General features: G+C 36.8%; 1 protein-coding gene across 2 annotated transcripts in view; it reads right to left on the bottom strand.

The window, feature by feature from the left end:
• The window catches only part of RALGPS2 (Ral GEF with PH domain and SH3 binding motif 2), a 100,442-nt gene extending 74,745 nt beyond the window's left edge, over window positions 1–25,697 (bottom strand). For both annotated transcript variants that reach the window (XM_009579180.1, XM_009579181.1), the window contains exons 1-4: window positions 25,641–25,697; window positions 21,844–21,951; window positions 11,192–11,242; window positions 2,742–2,825 (exon numbers count right to left, since the gene is read on the bottom strand). In XM_009579180.1, the coding sequence (XP_009577475.1) occupies window positions 2,742–2,825; window positions 11,192–11,242; window positions 21,844–21,951; window positions 25,641–25,697 (300 nt within the window). The remainder of the gene's footprint in view (window positions 1–2,741; window positions 2,826–11,191; window positions 11,243–21,843; window positions 21,952–25,640) is intronic.
• Between the last annotated feature and the right edge of the window lie 716 nt (window positions 25,698–26,413).

The following is a 26,413-nucleotide window of genomic DNA, read 5'->3' as shown; positions in this document are numbered from 1 at the left end:
CAAAGGGAAAAGAGAGGGGAGAGAAACACTATAAGAAATTCTATATACAACTGCTCAAAGCCAGTCAGAGTGCTGCATTTTATTCAAGGTTCTCCTTTACCATACTGAAAAAATTTAAACAGTGACGTAGGTCTTTTAGTCCATTGAAACATATTGAACAAACTCAAAGACACTACGGACCTTTGAGAGTTACGTACTTTTACAATTTCTTTCAGATTGATCTGTCTTTCAATCAAAAATAAAAGTTCCTTGAAACAAATGAGGTATAGTAGAAAAAGGAAATTAAGACAGATGAAATAGCCAGTGACTATCAAAAACTATCTAACATGCACTCTGGGGTAATGACAATATATACGGCTCCCTTTAAAAGCTAGCAATGCTTTCCAGGGAAACAGAACTACCAACTATTATGAAGAAAGGTATTACTAAAAGGCAGGTATTTCTAGCACCTTATTCTCCTTACTGCCTTTGTTGTAAGCATATTGCCAGATTTTTACAAAAACTAAAGCTGAACAAAAACAAGAATATCACCCATCAGTTAAGAATCCAGTGAATAGATTTGACAAATGTTCCACAGAGTAAAATATAGAAACATCCTTTAAAAAACATTAAAATCTAAAATGGTCACAAAACCAAAAAGTCATTAGGATGGCTAAAAAGGGGAGACTTAAAATAGGATTACAATAATAAACTAATGGGATTTTGCTGGCATAATGAAACTCCTATATGTTAATCTAAAAATACTGTATTTAGAAGTTTTCTAAACACTATTTAACAATAAAGTTAGCATTTTAGCAACATTTAAGATCTTTAACAGCTACTTTTAAAGTACAGGTATCTCCTTGTGGCTCTGGCCAGCAGTACAAGGCAAACCTTCCTTCCCTCTGTCCTTAACATATTTTACAGGTTAGGTATTTTTAAACAGTGGTTGTGTAATGACAAACGGTCAGTTTGCAGACAGCTGATTGCTTATTCCCGTGATAAGGTTTCCTCTCCTTCCTTCTTGCTACTAAGCATATTTTACCAATCCTTTAATATGTCTGAAGTTGACTTTCTGTTTAGCCAGTTCCTGCAGTTCTTCAGTACACTATACAATAACAAATGGGAAGTGAGATCCTTGGTGAGGCACATTGCTTAACATGGCCCTTACTACAAAAACATTTCAGAACATTCAGCAAAAGAAAAAAAATTTTTTTTTTTGAAGAGATAACTTGCATGAATAAACAAGACAGGAACACGTTTCCTGGAGAGGTGGTTGATGCCCCAAGCCTGTCAGTGTTTAAGAGGAATTTGGACAATGCCCTTAACAACATGCTTTTAACTTCTGGTCAGCCCTGAATTGGTCAGGCAGTTGGACTAGATGGTCATTGTAGGTCCCTTCCAACTGAAATATTCTATTCTATTTTAAGACAGCAAATGTTGGAATCATTGGCATATCAGCGATATTATTGTAAAAAGTATTAGTGTAAAAGTAGCCTCAGCCTGGATATATAGTTCAATAAAGGATCAATTTCAAAAGCTGTATCAGGAAAATTTTAACTAAATGCATCCGGGAGAAAAACAAAACAAAACAAAAAACCCAAACCAAACCTCAAAAACCACAAAGCCCCAACCCAAACCCTCCAGATTTCAACGGATGGTATGATCACAAGAAGTTTGCGGTGTAATATTTTCTCTTCAGCCAAGAGGAGAATCAGGCAAGTGTCCAAAACTCATGCCTGGACAAGCATTTCAGTCATTAGAAGGTTAAGAAATATTGTAAGTGTTGTCGATGAGAAGTAATAGGATTTGGTCATATCCTGAATGTGAGCAATAATGAAAAGTGAGAGAGTACACAACAATTAATAGAAAAAAAAACCTGAAAAGTTTAGGGGTTTAGTCTGAGTTTTAGATGATTAACAAAGATGTCTGTAGATCTGAGACTGGGTACAGAACACAGGTCTGGAATAGAGCTTGTAAGTTTGAGACATTATTAAACATTTACAAGAGGAGAGGATGAGGGTAATAGGATTACTTAATCTGAAATACAAAATATGGCATTACATTAAAAGAGCATTACAGTTTTGAGACTTGGTTGGCTAACATAGCTGGAGTCCTACAGCTTTAATTATGGAGAAAGCTACAATTCTGATGTTATTTTAAAAGTTGATTTTACACAGAGAAATTTTTAAGTAAGAAAGCCATAAATCTCAACTACACTACCTGAAAAATTACGCCAAATAGAGAGTTAAAGAACAAGTTTCGTACAATAAAATTGTTTGGAATTTTTAAAGTGTGCCCAGAATCACCTTAAAAAGGTAACCATACTGACAAGAGGCTTATATTTCTAGGGACAAAAACATCTATGTGGAGCAAAAGACACTCAACTAACACAGAAAGAAATTACATCTAATTACTACTCCACAAATCGTGTATGGTAAGCCTTTAACCTGTAATTATGATTCTGTCTTTATGTAAAGGACAGCCAGCATTTGTGGGGGGAAAAAACCCCACTTAGTATTTTCCTGTTTCATCAATAACTGCTATTTAAAACAAAACCACAGCTATTTCTTTAGTACTGTTTTGGTCTTTCTGTATACCCTGAAGGTAAGGAACTCCTTATAGCAGATACTTTAAGTTTTCAAGTAATCAGCTGTGATCAGTAATAAAAGTGATGTGCCAGAACACTTAATTCCCCAGACTTTTTAAAATGTGTACATGTAATGACACTGGGAAAAAAAAAAAACCAAAAACAAACTCACATGATTGAATCTTCTGGTAAAAGCAACAGCATTTGGTGCAGAACTGTATTTCTCTTTTTTATTCCAGCCACAGCTTGCCAGCTCCTGGAAGAACAAGGATGAAAATTCTTTTTTTTTTTAGATTAGTGCATAACACATGTTCAGAGCCAAGAGCATATAGAGACAAATCTTAAAAGTTTCAAAATAACTTTCAAAATAACTGTTGAATTAAGGACAACTTTTTTTTTTTTTTTTTTTTAATTCAGCTCTTATTAGAAACCAGTGAAATAATTCAAGATCCATTTTGTTACCACAGAAAATCCTGCTTTAAATATGAATCTGAGCTGGTGAGAGCAGCATGTTATTTTGTTTTTAATTGCTTTCTGAAGATACTTAGCATCTACTTAAAAGATATACCTCGTTAACTCAATCTAGACACATCCCATTATTTTAACTTGGCATGTTGCATTGAAGAAATACCGAAATTGTCATCTTTTGCAGCAATGATAAAAGAAACACTATTTCCAGTTTTCCCTTCCAAAGGAGCCAATTTTATTTGAAGTTGAACAACACTCAGCACTTAAATAAATAGTTTTGTGGAGTAAAAGGGAGCAAGGGGACCTGCTTACAGGATTAAAAAAATAAATCACGTAGTTCCTGTACTTAAGTCACCCTAAAAACTGTAGGCCTCAACAATCTAACAAATTACTTGTAAAGCCTGAAAAAGCATTACTTTGTAACTACAAAGTTACAATGCGTCTTACTTGTCTGCAAAATGTAGTCCGCAGTTGGGCAACTACCTCGTCTTCCTTGTTATTTACTACTACTTAATTTCAATAAAGCAGTTTTAATTAAAATAATAAAAAACTAAGTGTACCAAAATGAGCCCTTCTATTTGTATACAGAATAGTATACAGAATAGATGCAAATATGTACAGCATACAGCACACAACCTATTCCACAGTGCTACTAAGAAAAATAATCAATACAGAGACAGCTTAATTATTAAAGTGGCAGAATAGCAAAGCACAGCCTTTCACTTTTATTTATTCATGCTTTCTTTCCACATCTTCCACTCTGAAGCACTCTCAGTTTTATCACCACATTGAAAACTACTTACTGCAACCAGTATCACACTACACATCCAGCTACCATGTAACGTAGTAAGATGACTCAACATGTAACCAATAGTTGTGCCATTTAAGTCAGTCATAGTTTAAAAGAATTTGATATCTGGATATTCTAAGCTCTAAAGTCTTTTGGTTTTTTTTTTTTTTTGGGGGGGGGGGGGGTTGGGGGGGGGGAGGGGTGGAGCAGGGGGGTGCTGTTGTGTTGTTTTTTTTTTAATCAGGAACTTCTTAACATCTTTTCAACCAACATCCCAAAACTACTAGAGTCTCATGCCAGTTAAGAGAGACCTTGAATTCTTCCACTTGCTGAAGTTTGTGGTGTGCTGGTATTTTCTAGAGAAAATTCTGAGACGCTCCTGTCCACAGGCACTGGGAAGAATACGGAGTCTCCAGCTTTTTATTTAGGGCCATTCCTTCAAATTTCCCTAGGAAGTTCTGCCACCAAAACCTATCCTGGAAAATACCGGCATGTTCAGCATAGGAATGCACACGCCCATCTCCTTACATCAGCACTTCAATGACTACGCACAAGACAACCATGCAGCCCTGAGTTGCTCCTGTTGCAAAGGAGAGCAGGCTATTGGAGAAGGAAGCCATCCAAGAGACTCTTGTTTACATTCCCTATCCCTCAGCATCTCCCAGTGCTGCGGTTTCCATTGGAATAACAATCACAGCTTTGCACTTGGGAGAATACAAGGTGATTCATCCTTACTGGCATCTGATGATTATACTTCCTTAACAACAGAAAAAAATTAGTTGCTGTCTCAGGTTTAGAGAAAGCATGATAATTTCTTAACAATTCAGGGCACGTCCTTGTACTATTTCAATTCTCACCACTGAGTAAAAAACCAATGATGGTTTGGGGCAGAAGTTATCCATTGCTCTGGCACTGTACATCTAAGGGCTTACATGGCACAGACATCAGAAGCAGATCTGGCTTAGCTAGCACTGAAGTTTGTGGCACTGATGTGATTAGCAATGGAAATGGTAATTTTTAAGTAGAAAATATTACCAAGAATCTTTAGACAGTAAGTAAGTAACAGTATTAATGTTAACGTCACATTTATATTTATACAGTCAAAATTAGAGGTCTAATATCAGTTGGGCACAGATGCAGGATCTCACGGTCTGACTCTCAGACCATGAACCATATATATTTATATATATATTTATCATTATTATTTCAAAGAAGAGGTCTCCCTATTTTGACAGAAGACTTAGGCAACTGAAGCCTCTGCTCCAGAAAAGTCTTGGTAAGATTTTCGCTATCTGGATAGAAAGACAAAGCAATGACTGGCAGAGAATAAATGTTTTGGTAAGTAAGATAGAAATCTAAACAATGAGGCAGCAGAAATAGCTCCTGGAACACACTTCTAGCAGATTCTCCTGACTAAGACCGTTTCTGTATTCTGGCTCTAAGACTGTACACAGAGTTGTACATTATTATCCTTACTTTGGCATGAAATGTGTTTTCATGCAGTCTCACAAAAAGGTAAAGACTTCATTGTACATTACTGACCATATCACATGCTGTTTAAAACTGAAATTCTAGTTCAGTCAAGAATACAGAATAACCCACAAGGGCTGACTGTAATTAGAAGTTTTCCAAGTTAAAAAGAAAAAAGATGAAACATTCTTCAACGTTACTGCAGGTTTTTAGCATTTTTCCCCACCATTAAAGCTGAACAGATGAAACGTTGTATCAAGGCAATGTTTTGGTCAAGCTCACCACATTTTACTCCAACCCAGTGACTCCTGAAGAGTGCTACACATGCTACGGGTCTACATGAACCCTTCAAAGGCACAGCAGCTCCCAGCTCCACCTGCATGGTGCACTTGCTTCAATCACTCTAACTCTTCTTTCTCTTCCTCCCTTAAAACCTTTGAACTCTGTAGTAAGATCACAAGCTGAAAGTCATTTGTGGAGCGTACAATAGGACACAGAGGCACAGGATTGAGGCATACAATGAGATGGGAGAGTTCCAGGCAGATTTGGACTCCTAGATTTGAGGAGGAAAAAGATTATGAACTCAGACTACAGGAGGTAGGAGGCAGAAGTTGTCAACTGGAGACAGAGTAGAAAAGCTACATTGTGACAAATTTAGGGTTAAGGTGATTTGAAAATACACGGGTGCAGTAGAGAGAAGATAGGTATGGAATTGAGATGATTCCAGAGGACATGGAGGTCCCAACAAAAATGACAGAGCCCAAGGCACATCCTCTCCTACACATGCTTGAAGCTCAGCAAGAAGCAGAAGTAACAGACAAAGCAGTCCCGATAACTGCTAGCAGCAACAAATTTGAGAATCCTTCAGCTCTATCCACGTTCTTGAGTGAAAGCACGTAGCACTGGATACTGCAAAGCAAAAGATTCTGCTCCTGACCAGAAAGGTACACATCAAAATCCTTTTACAGAGGCCGCGGCCAGTTACGCAGAGCCTCAGGAGTGCTATGAGTTCAGATTCTTCAACAGCTTAAGCCAACATCTAGACCACTGTTTAGGGACAGATGCAGGAGAGGCACAGACTTCTGAGAGTTCAAAAAGCCTCTTTTCCCCCCCCTCCCTTTAGTTAGTGTAACAAACGCTTCTCCATCTCACTTGCAAGACCTCTCTCCCCTGTACAGCCAGCTTTCTTCTCTTGACTATAAACTAAAATAAAAGTAGTTTCCCTTTGCTACCTGTCCACAGCTTCCCAGCATTATTACCTAATCACTCTGCTTCAGGGGAAACTCTGTTGTTCATAACCCTCTTCCCCCTCACTAGAACCTGCTTGCCTAAACTCGTTGCCCTTGACACTGCTCACCCCACTGCCCTAAGATGCCATCAACACAAGAGAAGCCACCAAGGTTTTTGCTTTCACCGCATTTGGTCTGAGAGAAGTATGATACAGTCCTAACGAGCATGGACCTGACTCTGCACACACTATTGCAATCAAGCACACTCGTTTGCTGAATTGGAATTCTGAAACCATTTTGTACTTCTATAAAAATACTCATTTCTTCGCTAAAGAGACTGTGCTGCCTATTCCATTACTTTAATTCAGGCATGTTTCTTTGATCTTCCTCTAGAATTGCACTTTTTCCACCACAAGTTTCAAACATGAAGTATTCACAAGGATTATTTCCTTAGTCTGCCAGTCAACTCAAGCACAGGCGCGACATCACTACAACTACCAATTTCTTATTTTGCGTAATTTATTTAAAATGAGTTGCAAGAGACTGAAAGATTTAGGATTAAGAATCCAAAAGCTGAACTTTCTTCATAACTCATTTTGGTTTTCATTCCTTTTTGAATCTATAGAATTTTATTTTCCTTAACAAAATACTACAGGAACACTTAAATTATAACCTGTACTACACGGCAGAAAGAGAGACTGTGCTTCTCATTTATATATGGATCAAAGTGAAAGTTTCGAAGATAGGAGGAGAGAAAAAGGAAGGATTAATAGTGGAACCATTATACAACTTCAGAACAAGTAGAGATGAATATTCAATAAGCGAACTTTTTTTTTTCCACTGCCTAGCCTAGTGAAGCAGAAGGGATAAAGAAGTTAAAGACAATAACCCAGTAAAGATTTTCAATGTGAGTACATATGGGTAAATAATTTTGGAGAATGTATTAAAATATGTAAAATAAGTAATCAGATTTTCCAATAAAAGCAAGTTAATGTGTTCTGCAAGGGGACATCTGGAATTTAGTTAATGTTAACATAGCTACCAGCACCGCAACTGAGCAAGTCTATGACTACCTTTTTGCTTTATAGTCACTGCTCTCTAGAAAGCCACAACCACTACAAGAAAAAGAAAACAAAAAATAATACACCATTTGTCATTCATGGGGAATAAATGGAAATCGTACGATTGACTTGGGGAACTCCATCTTTTTGTTTCCCAAAAATGAAAATGCAAATCGGCTGCTTTCATACAGACAGAAGTTTATGTAGCAGAGGTGTGTTCTTTATTATCTTAATCTCTTATACTACAGCCCACTAATTATTAATTAACAAAAGAAACAGTAGTTCTTTCTACTTTCTCTTCTCAGAATTAACTTGCAGGCATTTTTAATGATGAAGAAACATGGTTTCCAGTAGTTCTTGGAGTGATACAACCTGCTCAAAGCTCAGGCAGAGGATCATGTCACTATATGCTATCTAAGGCATGATAACTGTTCAAGTCCATGCTTCTGGCTCACCCTAAATGTAAAGTGATCCACTGTACCTTAATCCTGAGTTATGTGGGCTACACTAAGCTTCCTGTCTGGTTTTTCCTAAGAGTATGAAACAGGAAGTTGTAGTAGGTGATGTGTAGGAACTCTAGCACACACGCGAACCCACGATATCTGTAGGAAATCTGAATATAGGCAGAAAGAATTATATTTATTTGCTACAGACAGAGGCAAAAGGCTGTAGAAGTATATTAAGTGTGTGCTATGAGTATGTTCCTTGATTTTGATGCTAAAAGAAAAATTACTATATATTGCTGTAAAAAGTGTTATTCAGCTCTGTTTTTTGTTAAGACAACCAAGATGAAATTCTGATGTTGCTTTTTAAAAAAACAAACCTACAATACTTTAAGAAAAGATTTTAACACAATGAAGAGATGCAACGCAATAATTTAGATACTCAAGAAAAACTATGACATTTAAAGAATACTGCTAACACACCCTAAAGATGGCGAAAATTCATCTCCAGTTATTTTAAAAATTAAGCATCTTGGAATACATCTTTCAGAACCCTTATTTGGGAAAACAAGCAAAAACACATTAAAGGCTAAAAATATTCATTTATATACCATTCTACAGAGTTTGGGAAGCAGATAGAGATTCACACCTTGTATAACAAAGATTTGTTGGTGAATTACAACAATCCATAATAAACACCCAGTTTTTAAATCTTGGCACACTGGGAAAGATGTTGCTCATCATCTCCCACCATGCATGCAAATGAGAGCTGTGAAGTTTGATTCTAAATAGAGTATCTACTAGCACTGATATAAAAAACCCAAATTCTATCAATGCCTTTTAGTTACTCATTAAAGCCTCAGTTTAGAAGCCCTTTTATACAGGTAAGATCAGCTCAACATTGTTTTGTTTTCTAATTACAAACTCAACAATGTCTGAGTGCACACGACAAGGTACGTGTAAAGATTTACAAGTTGAATCAAGATATGGATATGGCACACAACCTGGCAGATACTTCAAAGAAACTCAGAAACCTACACCACCTCATTAATCCGCTGTCAAAACACCTTTAGGCAAACCAAGTGTTCCATGTCTGTTTTCCCCTTCTGCTGAACAGGAGGAAAGCATTTTAATTGTGTCCAGCTACTTCTGACCTGAGAGTTAATCTGTATGCCCCTTTTCCATAGGGGATTAACACAATTTAGAGACGCATCAGATACAAGATGACAGACAGACCTCTGTCTACCTGTGAAGGAGCACTGATGGACAGAAAATACTTGCACACTGTCAGTGCCTTCAACTGCTTTTGTGCAACCACTTGAGAAGTGTCAAAACAGCTACCCTTCCTCATATGGATATTTTCCAGTGAAGGCATCACATGAGTTTTTCTTATGCAGTACATACAGGTTTCTTAAAAGGAATTACTTTCTAGATATATTCACCTATTCTCTCACAGTTTTTCTTTTAGATAAGTTTCATTATTTTATTCTGCTTTTTGCTTTTATGGTTTACAATAATGAGTTAGAACAGCCAACATAATTAAATGTACTTTCTTGACATTTCTTCTCATCTCCCAGAGACTTTCTGTAGGCCTGCTCACACAGCATAATCTGAGATACAAGAGATAGCATTAAAAAAGCAACAAATTATGAGGTATGGAGTACTGGATCACTGCCACTTTATCTAAATTGCTTGCTTGTGGTTGTTCCACAGCTGACTGCTCAACCTGTGTAGTGCTGGAAGCAGACTGCAAAGAATAAACTACCATCAAGCTCAAGCAATGGAATTTCTTTATCAGCAGATCATGAGGAAAAGTCTTAACTAGTTAAATTGGTGTTTTGATTTTTCAATATCCAGTACTTTGAAGCTCAGTGTAACTAGAGACGAGGCACTGCGTAAAAGCACCCAGCGCTTATTCAGCTTCAGCACTCGGGGGTGGGGGGAACCCTACATAGCAGTTATACTTAACATTAGAAAAAGATGTACACAAACACAGATATGAGAAAAGATTTAAAAGAATCAGATAAAAGAGTAAAATTCTTTAAAGTTTTGGAAAAAAGCTTTAAAAAAAAAAAAGAGATATCCTATTAGAAGATCAGGATAAACATATTCTGCCAATCAAAAAGACTCTAAGGATGCCCAGGAAAAAAAAAGGCAGAGATCAAATGGGAGACTCTTTGAAGGATCTGGGAAGGAAAAAAACCACAAAACAAAACACTCCACAAACAAAAAACCCAACCAAAACCCCACAGAAATCCACATGGGTTGGGAAATAGCTTGCTGGAATAATGAAAGCTAAATCATGACAACATTTTCAAGTACAGATGTAAAGGAAGCCTTCAAAAAATTTGTGGCTACACAAATGACAAAATCAATAGTCACAACCAAGAGTTGAAGTAAAATATTCTTCAGTGTGCCACAAGAGTGACACGACAAAAGCCTGCTACCAATAAAATAGTTTGTGATAGTCTAAAGGTGACTGATGAGCTGAAACAGACTTCCACACTACTGATAAAGTGGACAATAAACTGAAAAATAAACCTTCAGAAGTGCAAAACAACGCCCACAGGAAAATGCTAATCGTACAGAAATAAGGATAAACAAATTCATCATTTATTGTAGTCACTGTGAAAATTCTGAAAACGTCAGTTCAAGTCAGGCTGCAATCAGAAAGGAATATGGCATTATATAAAAACAAAACAGAGATGACAAATCATCAATATATTATCCCAATAAATCCTCACATCACACGATCTTGAATAAAAGATGCCATTACAGCCATTTTTCTTTTTCCAGAAAAGATATGAACCAGTTAGGGAAACACAGGACAGGATGAGGTATGGCATGAGGTATCAGGAACTGAAACCTAAACCATTATGATCAGAATAGTCAAATCAAGATGTTTATCACTGAGAAACATTAAAACCCAGATACTTCATCTCTAGCACTAGCTGAACATATTTAAACACTAATACTTCACTCCCCAAACAAACTATTAGTTCCAGATATTTTTGTGTTATAAAAGCATCTGCTTCAGAGCTATATGAACTGGGACAAAATTAAGATTTATTGACATACATACACTTTGCAATTACAGAATTTTTAAACTGGCATAACTTTTTTCCATTTAAATTTGAAAACAAAACCAATTAACTACTTACCTCTGGCTGAATTGCTTTAAATACAGGGACATCCATTAGCGTTATCTGACCCTGAAATAAAAAAAAAAAATCATAAGTTAAGCTCAAAATTAACCTTGCATTCCATTAAGTTACTGTGCTGCATGAGAACTGTATTTGTTCTGTTTGCTTTTATTATTTGACTTTCATTTTGTAGCTAATTTCAGAGGTTTCGGCTCCTACCACAGCCGCCCTGCAAAACCAGAGAATAAAGTGCTCCAAACTTTACATTTAATAAAACAAACAAATTATGAGAAATTATTTTCAGGAGCATAATCCTGCATGTTATGTATGCAAGACAGAGCTTGAACTCAGAAACACCATATAAGAAGCTATCCAAGAATACAAGGAACTAACCTGAGTTGCTCAAGGGCAGTTTCTCTTCAAACTCTGAATCTTCGTCTAGGTGTTACACAATTCTATTGAAACATCCCTAAAATTTTTCAAATCAATACTTGAACAACTAAGCTAAGTAATTGTTCAACTGCACAGCAACAGCTAAAATTAAATACAGCCATCTCACTTCCAGCAAGTCAGAACCAGTAAGTACATTTTCATTCTGGGATGTTAGTTTAGCTTTGAAAAGGGTAAAGGAGAACTCCCAGAGTCAAAGACTAGATTTTGCATTTTGAAACATATTCATAGAGTCTTATTTTAAGCATACAATTCAGGATTGCTGTCTGCCTATGTATCCAGAAGAAAGAGACCATCTCTTTCAAAGAGTATATAAGTAGCCCAGAAATACCAGTGCCATCTGAGTTAGATATCACAAATACCCTTTTAACTGTGAATCCAGAGACCTTGTTCGGTTTCCTCACATGCAAGCCGCACAGCTTTATTTCATTTCCTTGACAACAGCGGTTCCCCCATTTATACACTCTCTGGTACACACTGACAGCTTTGTGACCCTCACAAATTGCAATTGCCATTGAATGCCACTGTTGGATACCAAAATAGCTTCCCAGATAAAGTCAACCTTGCAGAAAAATTTTACCTAGGATACTCATATTGAAGGAAAGCAGGTGCAAAGAGGTGTACCTGCTCTAATGAGAGTACCTGCTCTAATGAGACAAGTGATGTGTTTTGCCAAAGATGACCAAATCTACATTTTGTAGCAGATCTCCTTGACCTCTAAATCTATTTTTAGGTATGAATTCTAGCAATCAAACATGACCATAAAAAAATTATATAAATCAGTCCCAGTTTCTGTAACCGACACACTGGACACAGTCATCTGGCATTTTGCAGCACACCACCATAGAAGTAACAAGCCCTTCATGAGTTTGCTTTTTACAAACTTTCTTTCCTGAGCTCTGCTTTAGTTGGCTGCTCCTTCTTCCAAACAATGATGTTTTAAAGCTATAATTTTTTCTAGTCTGGGGCTAAAGTGAAATTAAATCAGACCAATTTGACTGAATCCACATACTCAACTACAAACAGGACTATATACACTCATAAATGTGCATGTCTGAACACCCTTTGTAGCAGTAAATCCTGTACAAACTTTTACATAAACAAGACATTCTTGGTCCTGTAACATAAATACACTCGCATGTGGCATGAGGCATACGATTTGTACCTACCATTCTTTAATATCCATAAACTATTTAAACACCAATTTGGAAATTAATCCCCGAACTACCATTTTTAAATGTGGTTTAACAATCAACTGATCAGCTGCAGCATCTGTCTCAACAGCACAAATTACACTGTACCTTAAAAGTTTAGATGAAGGCAAGGATATCAGACAGACATACCCCCCCAAAGTTTGTTTAAAGCAGCAGTGATTAGTAAGAATGGAAATTCAGGAGTACAGTAGGTCAAAATACTCTTTGCCTTCAACATAACTTCTCTATTCCCTTGCACCCATAGCAACTACAGTAAAAATGTATAACAAACCTTTTGCCAAAAACAGAAAGATGCCTTTTAAACTGAAAACAACCTTGCTAACTGAAACCATTCTATTCTTTTATTATGAGGCCTATGAAAAAGTGACTTATTCTTGAAGGAATAAAAATGGTTTCTTTTCCTAAAATTAAAGACTCTTTCAGCATTATTTTTTAGACCATCAAAGTCAGAAATACAGAAATCTTCACACGAAGCCTTTTTTCAAGAGGGATAGTTTTATCTTGCCACAAAAAGTACTGACAGCAACAAGACATTCCTTGACAAATTTGTGAAAGTGCGCCCAGGCAATATAAACTATTCCAATGTGGTTAATAAAACTTTGCTTTTGAAGGATTTTGAACACGTGCACAGACAATGCTGGTAATTTTTCATGCTATTTCCCGCTTCTCCTAACCTGAGCAGGTTATCTGTGAAAGGATCAGGACCCTTGGACAGTGACAGAAGTACATTGCCAAAAGCCACAACATGCTTGACAATGCTTTGCTATAGGTGAAGGGTATAGCTGGATCTTTACATTACACACAGAAAAGCTTTAGAAACTTCCAAACATGTTATAGATATCATTCTGGGTTACGTTACACTGTATCTGGGTAAGCAAATACGGCTTCATCTTGACAATTTAATAATATACCTTCTTATTTGAGATACCTATGTATAAGGCTTTTTTGAGGAAACAAATAAGCAAGGCATGTCTTTACTGGGGCAGGGAAAGACTTCCGACAAGTAGGGGGGAATATGATTTTTCTCCAAGAGCATGATATTTAAGAAGGGGGCAGGGAAAATCTGGCTAACTAATTTCTAGAGTTAAAATGGACTTGAAGCTAATAATCAAGATGCATTCAGAGAACACTTATCCTAAAAGGAGTTGAGGCACAAGTTTATATATTTATTTCTAAATCTTACTTAAAAGTTTGAGATGATAAATTGAGAATGCCTAAGAAAAGGGCTTCCCTATGATGGCAGCACTTATCTAAATACTGCACAGAAAGTCTGTATCACGGTGTAGGACAAATGTACCTGATATTTGGGGGTGTGTGTTATTTCTAAACTTCCCACTCACTAGGAAAGAGCAAATCTATCCCAGTTCTGTAAATCATCTAACCACGTATCCATGGCTGTGCAGGCACAAGCACCAAGGAATTACACTTTGTTACCTGCAGAGAATACTCAAGAGACACAGGGACAGAAGGAAAGCTTGGATTTCTCTCACCTGATCCAATCCTGACCATAGAGCAGCCACACACCACAGCAAGAGTTAACTCTTCCTTTTGATTTCCAAGGTGAAGAACCTAGTCTTGAAACACCAGCCATATAACTCAGTCTCTAGTCTCCCGTTTGTCTGCTAAAGCATACCAAGCTTTCTCAAAAATGTATTATTTTAGGTAAATATGTGGCTGATTGAATGCATCGCTTTGCTCCTCAATAAAGGAAATGAATTAGAAAATCAGTTGGGGTGGGGAAGGTGAAACCAAAATTTGAATATAACATCCTTACAAAAGACCCAGGCATTTCAATGGTTATTAACATTTCACTGCAAATCCTCCTCACTAAAACAAGATTACAACAACAGTACAATAAAAATGAGCCAGGAAACTGATTCATTGTTCATTCTCAAGAGAGAATGCTTAAAAATAAGTGTTGTCTGTCTTCCCAGCCCTCCAGAATCTGTCCTCTTAATCAACCTGAACTGCCTTAGCTAAATTAGACTATTTGCTTCACTAGTGACCCCTAAACAAATTATTACTTTAGAACAGGATCACCACCCAATATTTGTGAAAAAAAAACGACTGTTATTATAAACTTCACACCAGAATTCACATTTCAAATTAGATGGATACATTTTAAATGGGGATATTAAATAGGTATATTAACATTGAAAAACCACACAAATGCCAAGGTTCAAGATTAACGTACATTATTAAGAAGATTTGAAATTGCTATTAAGCACATTACAATATTAAAAAAAAGCAAGTCTGAGACCTACAAAAAGTCAGTAAGTTTTAACAGAGAAACTTCTTTCTTCTAGTATCACATTGATATTAGGCTGATTTTTTTTTTTTTGCTTGTTTGGTTTACACATCTTGCTGCTCTCGCTAAAAGCAATATCAATCTTTAGTAATGCATTACCACTCGTTCAAGAAACATCCCTTATTGACGTTCCTTTTTTAGAGAGCTTGCAATTTCCATTAAGAGTTCCAAGCACCTAAAAAATTGTTCACAATTCAAAAGAGCCAAGCGACTGATAGCTGAATACCTAAGCTGATGGATAAGAAGCCATTTGAATTTGTAGATATGTAGGTACCTCACGTAAGAGTTTAAAAATACCTCTGACAAAACAGGATTTTTTAAACATTAACTTATTCATATTTATAAGTCTAACACTTAACTGAATTTTTATCCTTTTAAAGGTGCTCGCTCACTGCTAAGTCAAAAATAAAGCAAACTGAAAGGCTGGCATTCTAATTAATAGCACTTGAAATGACAAAACTTCAAAAATAATTTATGATATTTATGTTAGATGCCATTGCTCAGCTCTGACAACAACAACAACAAACTTCTACCATGACCAAATCAAGGGGAATTTAAACCCCAATAAAGCAAGCCACTCGTTTGGTTTCTGCAGTGAGAGAGAGACAACGCACTAATTTTTCTCATTCCAGCTCCTTAACCCAGCCAATACAAATTCCTGGATAGCTCCTTCTCCTAAATGTGGTTTAATGTTTTAATATTCTAATAAAAAACTGTAAGTGTTCACATCAATTTGTTACATGAAGCAAGCCAACCATAACCTCTCTGGTTTTTGAGTTGTCAGCTGCATAGTTAAAAAAAATTTACGTGTGAAATACAAAACTGTGAACTTATTCTTACTTATTTCAATTAGCATTCTGATTACACAAAGATAGGGAAACATGAGATGTCTACCAAGTTCATTTATATATTAAAGTACTTCTTCAATGCTCAAGCAATGAAAGAGCTGAATGGAAGTTTTGCGTTTATGTTTGCCCTAGAGCCTAGATAACAATCCCAGAATATGATTAGAAGAGGTATATTTTTAACATACGACTAATGTATTTCCCAATTCTCAACTATGTGAAGAACCCTACAAGAGAAAACCATCTTTTAAAAACAGTGAATGATTATCTTGCAATTAACACACTGGAATGGTAGTTGGAAGATAACTCTTCCTGCCCCTGCACAGCCATGGGAACTTTTGGATGTAGTAGAAAGACCTTGCCTGGGGACGGTCCCCAACAGCCAAGTTCAAAAATATTTTAGCTCTCCTGGGTGTTGAGATGTTGGGCTTGTTAACAATTAAGTACTTAAAAATTCTAAAATTACTACCACACAGCTTCATATACATATAAAGAGATTTACCCCTCTCAGGGAGATCTGTCAGGCCAGAAATTTTACATCCAAACGATTAAGAACTACATTTCAGTATGCTGCTTCTTTGAGGAATACAGAGAAGCTCAATGAAATTTTAAAATATTCCCCAATTCTTTCTTTTCTGTGAATACATATGGATTACTCTCCTTCCATAAAAACCTGTAACTTAAGAACTTCTAGTTGCAGTTAACACCACTGCATTGAGCTCCTCTCCACATGCCTATATGAAAGTTCCCATTTGATCTGGGCTATAATTCCACCTTTTTAGTCCCTAGACCTTCTCAAGCATTAATTCCTTCTATCAGGCTACTTCCTGTACTACAAGTTTTCCTGCCATGTACCTACCGTAAGGACAGTGCACTTCCCATAGAGCTCCTGGATAGAGACCCTCAGTGTGAAAAGAAAAACTAAGTTTCTGTCTGAGATTAACAAAATCAAATGTCTACAATTTTGGTTATTGAAGAATACTGCCACAATCCGATTTTCCTTGAAGCAATGTTGGTTCAAGCAGCACTTCATAAATTGTTCCTTAATCTGAATTTTTAGAAGGAATTATATTTAAGCCTTCCAACTTGGCTTAGCACTGTCTCTCCAGGCTGCCAGAATACTTTTCCTCACTGAAAAAATAGCTAAGCCTCTGTTAAGCACTGCATCAGTAGAATAATTCTGCTGTCCAAAATGAACGCTGGGGGACTAAAGTTCCTGTGTTGAAACTCTATTTGTTTTCTCACAAAGTCCACTACAAAACTTTTATCATTAATAGTTCCTCCACATGCTATAATAAAGTTGCTTCTTCTTACTCTCATTGGGAACATACTTATTCTTTAATATTCTTCTGTAAAATAAAGCTAACAGGAACACATACAAGCAGAAGTCCTTTTTCATCAAGAGCTCCTAGGGTCTAGTACTTCACTTTATTCAAACTGCTCTCAGATGCAGCTGACAGACTTGCCTCAAACTCCCTAATCCACCGACAACCAGCCTCAGGAGAGGCCAAAACCAACATTACTGCCAGGAACCGTGCAGCACAACTCACACCAGTAGCTGGTTCACAGAGGGAACTGTGAATCTGCCAGAGTCCCACACAAGACAGAAAGTTCTCCTGGGGGGAACCTTGGGCCAGTTTAAGTTATTTTTGTTCTGTTCGAAGGGGCAGGAAATGAGTTTGTTGAACCCCACACACCTCAAAACCTATTTCTGCACTTTTATTACACACACAATGCGGCTCCAGAACTCTTGGGACCTGCTTCCTTTACAAAACACACTCTCGTGCTCTTTCTTCAGATGTAGATAACTTGATATTTAACTGTCGTAAGAACACCTCTGAGAAAAATTCCTTGTTTCGTCTAAACATTTTTTAAATAAACTTTATTTGTGTATTGTTTCCAAAATAAGCACTATGCTTTTTTCCAACATCCATTTGACAAAGCTTAACTGGAATCAAAAAGAAAGAAATACACATACATCTTAGGTGAGCTTACTTCGTAGCACTTTCAGAGACTAGGGCAAAGAATAAAGAATCCTTCTTAGATAACTAGGTGGAAAAAAAAGCAATGGATTTATACAGCTGCGCTTCCCTTAATTCTACCTCAAATATTTAAGTTGAGGTATAAAATGGAAAAACAAGTCAAAAAGTAATAAACAGTCAAATAATTAAACAGTAGCAGTCTAAGGAATAAGAATTTACTGTAAAGCAAAAAATAAATATTTCTTCAACCTGAGGTTCGCCAGCATCTTAATTTGGAGCTCATGTCCCCAAGCATTTTCCTTTTTTCTTTCAGTCTCACCAGCCCCCCCTTTCTACTGCCACTGCACCGTTAACGTATCCCTCCCCCACAAATTGTGCCCTGTACGCTCGAAACCACACTTCTCCCTTCAACGAAAAGGGACAGCATTCACTGCAACTGTGTCTACCCTGTACACACACAACGGCTCCATCGGCAGGGCCAGACACCAGTGGGTAATCCTGGCACCAACTTGTTTTGTGGCTTTTAGCCATTTAATAAAGAAGTGAGCAGTGATCAGCCTAAAAGCAGGTATTTAAAACAGAGACAGTCTCCGTATTAGTTACAGCTAGAAAGCTGTCTGTAGAATCCTTAGCAGAAAACAAACCTGTCCTACTTCATACTTATTGAATGGGATTCTTTTTCCCCAAAATTTATGAAACATGCAGGCATTCGATACATCCCCTGGAAGCTGTTTTTGTAAGCTGCAGGGGGATAAAGCAAGCTATAAACGTGCAACAGCAGCAGCTACGCCTGAAGATCTCACCTGTTTCAGCTGTAACTTGGCCCTTTCTAAAGCAGCCTTCAACCTTACGAAGAACTTAAAACACCCGGTTGGTAACAACAGTATAACTGGACTATCACACATATATTACAATAATAATTTCTGTTACTGTTCAGACTAGACCCCTTGAAGGGCTGGCGTACTTTTGCTAGAAAGTTAGTACAAGACTGAACAAAGGACCGTTACATGAAACGGCACACCGACTGTGCATTCAGGATAGTGTTAGATGACTGCCAAAGGGAAGAATATGGAAATAAAATCACCAAAAATATTTACACTTGGATTTCTCTTTGGCTTGGTAAGCAGCTTCTTGAAAATACAGGATTACAAGCAATAGCTTTTGTAGTCCAACTTGTTTCTTACCCACTAACTGACTAAACAGATTGAGCTTTGAAATAACAATGTGTCTAACACAGTGGGAACTGAAAAGACATCTGTGTGTCTCATATTGGTACTGAAACCACTAGCATGAATCTTATTTCAAGTATCTCTCAAACTTAATTATCTTTCAAATTTTTGCTCTTCTTTCTCCAGCGTAATTGTAATTGTCCCATCTGTGACAGTGACCTGTTTTGATCAAAATGCAACATATCATACAAGGCACCGGATGAGACTTCCCAATGCTGATGTTGACTTTACCAGTTAACTCTCATCTTCATGCTACCTATGCACTGGAATTCTTTTTCATTCGAGCCAAGGTTTCCTAACCATTAGACAGCCGTTTAACTAGCTCTTGTGCAGCAACTTGCTTTTATTGCTTTTTTACTGGCTTTATCACATGATCTTTTGTCTCCATGAATAAAGTACTTAACACAGCCCACAAATTATTTCCTCAGTTTACTACTAAAAAAAAATTTTTTTTTTTTAAAACCAGTATTCATTTTGCAGTTGATAATAGAATTCAGCCTTCACTAAGTCACAGACGACAGTAGTCTGCACTGCAACCGTTTTACAAGAGCTATCACTAAACTAGAAGTTTTCTCATACTTTGAAAAAGCAATTGGTAGCATGTCCGTGTCCAATCTGAGAGGCACATACCCACTATTATAATGAAAACCATACAGTTTTGTATTCTCATCAGTGTTGGTATCCTCAAAAGCTTGGCCATACTGCATCACTCTGGTAGTCTTCACATTAACACTGAAATCCAGATGAAGATTTTCTACTTCTCTGTTATGGTAGGACTAAAACCAGGAAGAATAAGGAAATGGCCAATAAAATAAAAACAAGTGTAAGGGTCAAAGGTACTTCTCCTCCAAGGTACCTAAGTTTTAGGCAAATTTACTTATTTCTACAACTTTCAGCAAGAATGATCAAAAAAATGACAGCATTCAAAGCAAGCAAGCACTACTGGAAAAGCAGATAAACTTGCCTGGGGAAACAAACAGTAATGAAGAAGTGCAGCTGTGTACAGAAATATTGAAAAAGAAATGAAATTAATTATAACCTTGCCAAAGGGTTGAATACTGACTACTGCCAGTTTTGCTCAATTGTTCAGAATTCTATCTCTATAAGATTAGATACTTTAAAAGGGAGAAGGCTAAGAGTAAAGATGTTTTCTTTTGGGGAATTGAGAAAAGAGCAAAATTATACCAGGTAGTATAAACCAAAAATACAACCACAGGTTCTTAATTGTAATGTGAAATGCTTAATTAAAAGATTCCTGTTTGCAAGTGGAACTCTACCCAGTTTGAGGCGTAACATGAAAACAGTAAAAAACCTGGATTTTAGTAATCTGTCTAACCAAGATTTACTAAGTAGGCAACATTTAGAACACCATGAAAGTAAAAGGTTTCTGCACATGAGAGATGAAGGATTAGACAGTAGAGGACAGTAGAGCAAAAGGATTATGAAAATGCAACACAAGACAAAGCACCTTTGTATATTTTGCTGTCCAAGTGAGTGACAGCAACTCCACAGAGACGAAGTGTGATCTCTGCTGCTCAACAGCATCCACCACTGGCTAAATAGCAGAGCCATTCAAAGGAACCTGTAGCTATTCTGGCCTGAACGCGTATTTCCACTTGAATTCATGACCCTAGCCCCAAATTCCTTAAGTACTTAGATTTCCTTTACGTAGAAAAATTGTAAGATAAAACTGAAAGGATAGCCAGCACCAAAAACATCTTCCCATGAAAAGCAGGTGATTCATTGCCCAGCTGTTCCTGACAACAGAGCAAAGAAGAGGCCCGAACCACGACTGGACCCTCAGTCAGGAATAAATCCCATTAACTATCCAAGAAGAATTTAATGTGTCAGTACCACTTCATAATCCAGATGCTTTAAATTTTCATTGTGCTCATTAAAATTAAGTTATCCATTAATAATCAACTGAAACAGTTATTACTGATTAAAAAATAGAACAAACCTAATGGGAATATTTTGTGATACATACTACCACGGATCGATAATCTCCCCAGGATAACTCATCACGAATCTCATCACTTGAATTATAAATGCAGTAAGAGCAATAGCTTGTTAGCAATCTTTCTAGTAACATACTTGAATCACTTAGAGGGACCATCTGTTGTCTTAACCTCTACAAGTAGGGCAAGAAAAATTAAAAAAAAAAAAAAAAAAAATCACCCAATGTTTTGGTTAAACATTTTTACTCATTTGTTCTTGGTTATGAGTTGGATATCCAACTCATTATTCTGTATCATTGCACCCGAAAGAAGAAAACACTCCCTAGATGTAAGAATTAACAGAGTTAAGAATTAAAACACCTCCAGAAAAAACAAGTACAGATCAAGTATATTCTTGCAACTAAAATATGCATGTCAGAATTAAGCTGCATCATACAGATTTAAGATTCTTTGGTCTATGTTACATATAAGAGTGTGAAAAATGCCTGGACAGCATAGCCCAAAAAGATCACTTAACATTAAACAGAATACAGACAATGAAGAACTACAGTGGAGGATCCATTTTTGAAACCCAACTTCTGGATGACAGAAGTTAGGCAAAAAACATACAGAAATGGAGAAGTAGAGGAAAAGCTGCCAAGGAGATTCACACACAAAGTAACAAAAATTACTTGAATTGCTTACCGCATATTCTTCTGGTGTAACCTTTAGAACATCAAATACCACTGCATCAAAGCTCTTCTTCAGTTCAGCTGAACCTTTGTCACTCAAGGATTCAGAGCTGCTACTTTTCTGCAGAAACAAACAAAAACACTGATATTATTTTGGTTCTCTCCTCTTCTTTTTTGTTTTTACACCCCCAAAAGCAAAATTTCTGTTGAAATGTCATTGTGCACAGAATTTTTCTATTGGACAAATTATCAATTAAAAGTCAGTCACAGGACGTACTTTCTCCTGACAAAGACCACTAAAATCAGAGATTCTCAAACTGACTTCAATGGATTTCAAAGGTATTCCTCAAAACACAACAGTTACATTTCAACACATAATTAAATTCCAGTAAAGTTAATAATAACAATAACAACAACAACAACACAGTCACACTGAATTTCAAACAGAACAAATAAAACTATGGTGTGGAAAAAGACAAGGTCTGCCCCAAAAATAGTTAACACCAAAGAACAGTATCACTCTCTTCCTTGGAAGCATTAAAACTTACAAAAGTTACACTGTGAGCTACAGATGTGTTCCTGTTGAGGACACTCAATATAAACAATTTTAGTTGTGGGGGTTTTTTGTGTGTGTGTGGTTTTTTTTTTTAAATGCTAGTAATTCAGATTTGCAAAAAAGACCAGATCCTAGAATATTATTCTACAAAACTTTACCTACAAAGATTTAGCTTCCCTGCAAAATACAAATATAGTTCAAAAAATTAACACTTTGTATGAAATTAACACTTCATATTCGTTTCATATGATTCTATGTATTGTTTTTGTATGTTTTATATGAAAACAATACATCTGTGTTATGAGTAATCACTTCCTCTAGTATGTAGATGCAAACCTAGATTGTGTTCAGTCAAGATTCTTTACAAGAAAGAAAGGTTTTTTCGCATGAAGACTGAGATGTCACATCCAGATATATGCTTCACATGTGAACCCCAGGCATACTTATCTCAGAAATATGCATACAGCATGCAATCACTTTGCTGCCCCACACTCTCCTCAGAAGACCTGAAAGGCTGTGCATGTTTCTTGCTTCTTAGTTTCTTCTCACTTTCCGAAACTTGGCATAAAGCAAACTCTCAACTAAAAACTAAGAAATAAGATGAGACACGTGGACAAAACCATGAAGGACCACAGTTACTACAGTCGATAACTGTATCAAATTTAACGCTTCTTCTTCAGCAAACAGTACGCTTGCCTGAAGTACAGTATGGCACCTGCATGCTTCAGCAATAGCATAGCCTTGACGTAAGCGCTAACAGAGCTCCCACAAGAGTTTTGCTAACACTTTGTTTGGAGAGATACGAGAGAAATAAAACTAGTATTGGTGCACAGAGCTTATTCTCACCATTGCTGGGAGCTCCAGCTCAGCTGTGGCAAAACACACTGAGCACAAACTAAGACCTGCCTAGTCTTATGTTGGAGACTGATGTATCCTTAAGCACTCTATCCTAACACCACTTCACAGGGAGATACCTCCTAGACAGCTGAAAAGACTAGACTGTGGCCCACATAATGAAGGCACTTTCTGACAGTCTGTGTAATTTTACTGCTAATGCCAAAAGTTTTCAAGACCGTGGATATGGGTCATGTATACAACATGCACATAAACGGCCACTTCACCAGATCACTTCTGGTGGAAGACAAATTTCAGCATTGTTACACTGTACTCTCAGTAACACCTGCATTATGTCTGCTGAGGCCAAGGTAGGAGGGAAGATAGCACATGGTCACTGATGGTGAATAGTTCTACTCTGCTAATGTCGTCTTCTGAAAACCTAACAAGACAGTATTTTAGGGCTACACTACATATTTTGACTTTGGCTTCCCACTCACAGAAACAAGAACATTTGAACTCCTTGAGAATTCAGCCAACTGAAATAAACTCTGTCCATTTTTAACCACTTTTGTTATAAGGACATATAAAAAAAAAAAATACATACTCATTTAACAATTATGTCCGGTTTTAATTAGGTTCTTCTAATAGTACCATCTTTCTGAAAAACCTGACTTTGAAAACACCACCAAAAACTCCAAACCAGACAAGCATTTTCAGTAACCAACATACTTACAGAAACATTTCAGTTACAAGTCCTCCCTCCTCCTGGTTAGTCAAGATAGGAAAAAAAATACCACTTGCTGAAAGCAAATTCATCTAACTTTGCCAAAATATATTTTACTCAATTTTATCAGACATCGTGTAAACATTCAAGACTATCTTGCTGAGTAAAAAGAGAGTTTTCCTCCAAGAAAATTTTTCAGTTGCATGCCAACAAATAGTCAAGAAATGATTCATAACATGATGTTAAGGGAAGCACAAAAATTTGTATAAAAACAATGGCCTTTGAGATTGATGCCAGCTTTCTTGTTTAAATCTTGTCAATACTTGTGATATTGTGCTGGAGATTATTTGATTCCTTTTGATAACACAACACTCCAATTTTCCTTTCACCTTGTTTGTGGTACTTTCCATATGCACATGCAAGTGCGTAGCCCACATGCAGCTCTGCTATCAAAACACGTGTAAAAAATATAAATAAAACAAACATCTTTGGTAAGCTCCAAAGATTCATTCAAGGAAGCAACTGTTTTCAGGACTTTGTGGCTCTCATCACTACTGACTTTGTAGCATTCTTGAATATCTTGTCTTTTAAACAACAGACAAATGAAGAATGAAAGAAAAAAAAAAAAAGAAACTGAAATCCACTGCGGTAAAAACACATGACAAAAGCAATAAAAATAACATGCATCAGCAATGTCTCCCCTGAGCAGAAAGCTTAGGTTAGCATTGTACATCTGTACAAACCAAAGCATATGTTCAGTCACCCTAAAGAAGACAGACAAACAATGCATCTGGAAAGACCACTCAATATACACTGAAGGCAGATTTTCAGTTCCCTTCATCCCAGTACTACAAGGCATTAACAAAACAAACGAACAAACACCAAAACAACAACAAAAACTTGAAGAGGAAGTGATTTGCAAGAATCTGGGGAAAAAAACCAAAACCAAAACCAACTAGGTCTTGCAAACCCTCCAACATTGCGAAGAATTTGGGAATCAGTCACAACTCAACAGCTCCTCACATGATCCTAGCAAAAAGAACTCAAGAAGTTTTGGTACTAACTTCACCCCCCCCTTCTTTTCCTTAAGTAGATGACAAATGGAAAACTACGTTAACTTCAAAATAAGAGGGATCAGCATAGGAGGCCAATCTCCATTGCTTGGCTGATACACACACTCTTAACTCACGAGCTATTCACTTCTAGAGGGCAGAAACTTTGGTGGGCAGGAGGAGACCCATACCAATGCCTGCATATAGTCCAAGAGACAAAGGGAACAATTTATTGCAGTGCTACTGTGTCAGACCGCCCCTTGTCACACACACGCAAGTACCTGTCAAAGAAGAGAACATTTCCCACAAGCCTTGCCAGCCCAGCTTATTGCGCTAAGAGCATCTATTACTGTTAAAACTTGAAAAAAAAAGCTTCCTTGTCTCGATGTGATGGAGGAGAACATAAAAAAGGCAGCTTTGGTATAGCAAGGCTGTAAATGCTAGCTCATGCTTTATTTTGGTATACAAAGGTTGGAACTTTAAGTTATTCGTATCTAAACCGGGGCGTATGAAACCAACACACAAAACAAGAATCTCCTGCACCAGATCTATTAAAAGAAAAAATTACATTTTGCTGCATTTCAAAAAAATTGAGTACTTATGGTCTTAAGTATCCAATAACTGAGTTTTGTAATCCTTACCTCTGAAGCAGTAGCCGCAATATTAACACTACTTGACTGTCCGTTCATTAGGTCCATACTGCCCACACCATTAATCTTCAGCCCTACATTTACAGCAGCAGGATCATCTCCAAGGCAACTGAGTAACCATTCCTACAAAGAGCAAAAAGTAGTTATTTTATTCAGATGTTTTAAACAAAATTCAGTATCTAAAACCCATAACAAAAATAAAGTACTTCCAAAATAGCTATGCCACTTTCAGGTCCAAACTCTAGATTCAAACACATACTCTAAAATTACCTACTTAAAACCGACATAAACTGAAGGTTCCATATTCTTTTCCATACTATTTTCTATACACCAGGTATCAATATGTAAATGTATGCATTAACCCTAACTTAAAGTTAGGCCTGCAACATCAGTTCATGTATGATTCTTTTCCTTTGATTACCAACTTTAAAAAGTATATCCTGGATGTTAACTCTACTAGATAACTTTTATAAGAAGTTATCCAATACTTTCCTAACTTATACGCCTATTCAGCAGCTTCAAGTGAAAATTATCACATTAAAAGCAATTTAAGAGTACAAGTGGAATTTACACTTTTCTCCACAAATTACCCAAATTATTGTTTAATAAAAAAAACCCACACAAAGGAAAACTCCACACACTAACTTTTAATACATCCTTGCAAGAATACTATTACTTTTCACTTCTACAGAGAAAAGGCTGCAAAGAAACAGAAACCTTTGGCATCCACTAGAAAAACAGTAAGACTACCCAATACCTAAGTG

Source organism: Fulmarus glacialis, unplaced genomic scaffold (assembly GCF_000690835.1).
Source record: "Fulmarus glacialis isolate BGI_N327 unplaced genomic scaffold, ASM69083v1 scaffold6316, whole genome shotgun sequence".
Taxonomy (NCBI): domain Eukaryota; kingdom Metazoa; phylum Chordata; class Aves; order Procellariiformes; family Procellariidae; genus Fulmarus; species Fulmarus glacialis.
This window is presented reverse-complemented; position numbering and strand designations above follow the sequence as displayed.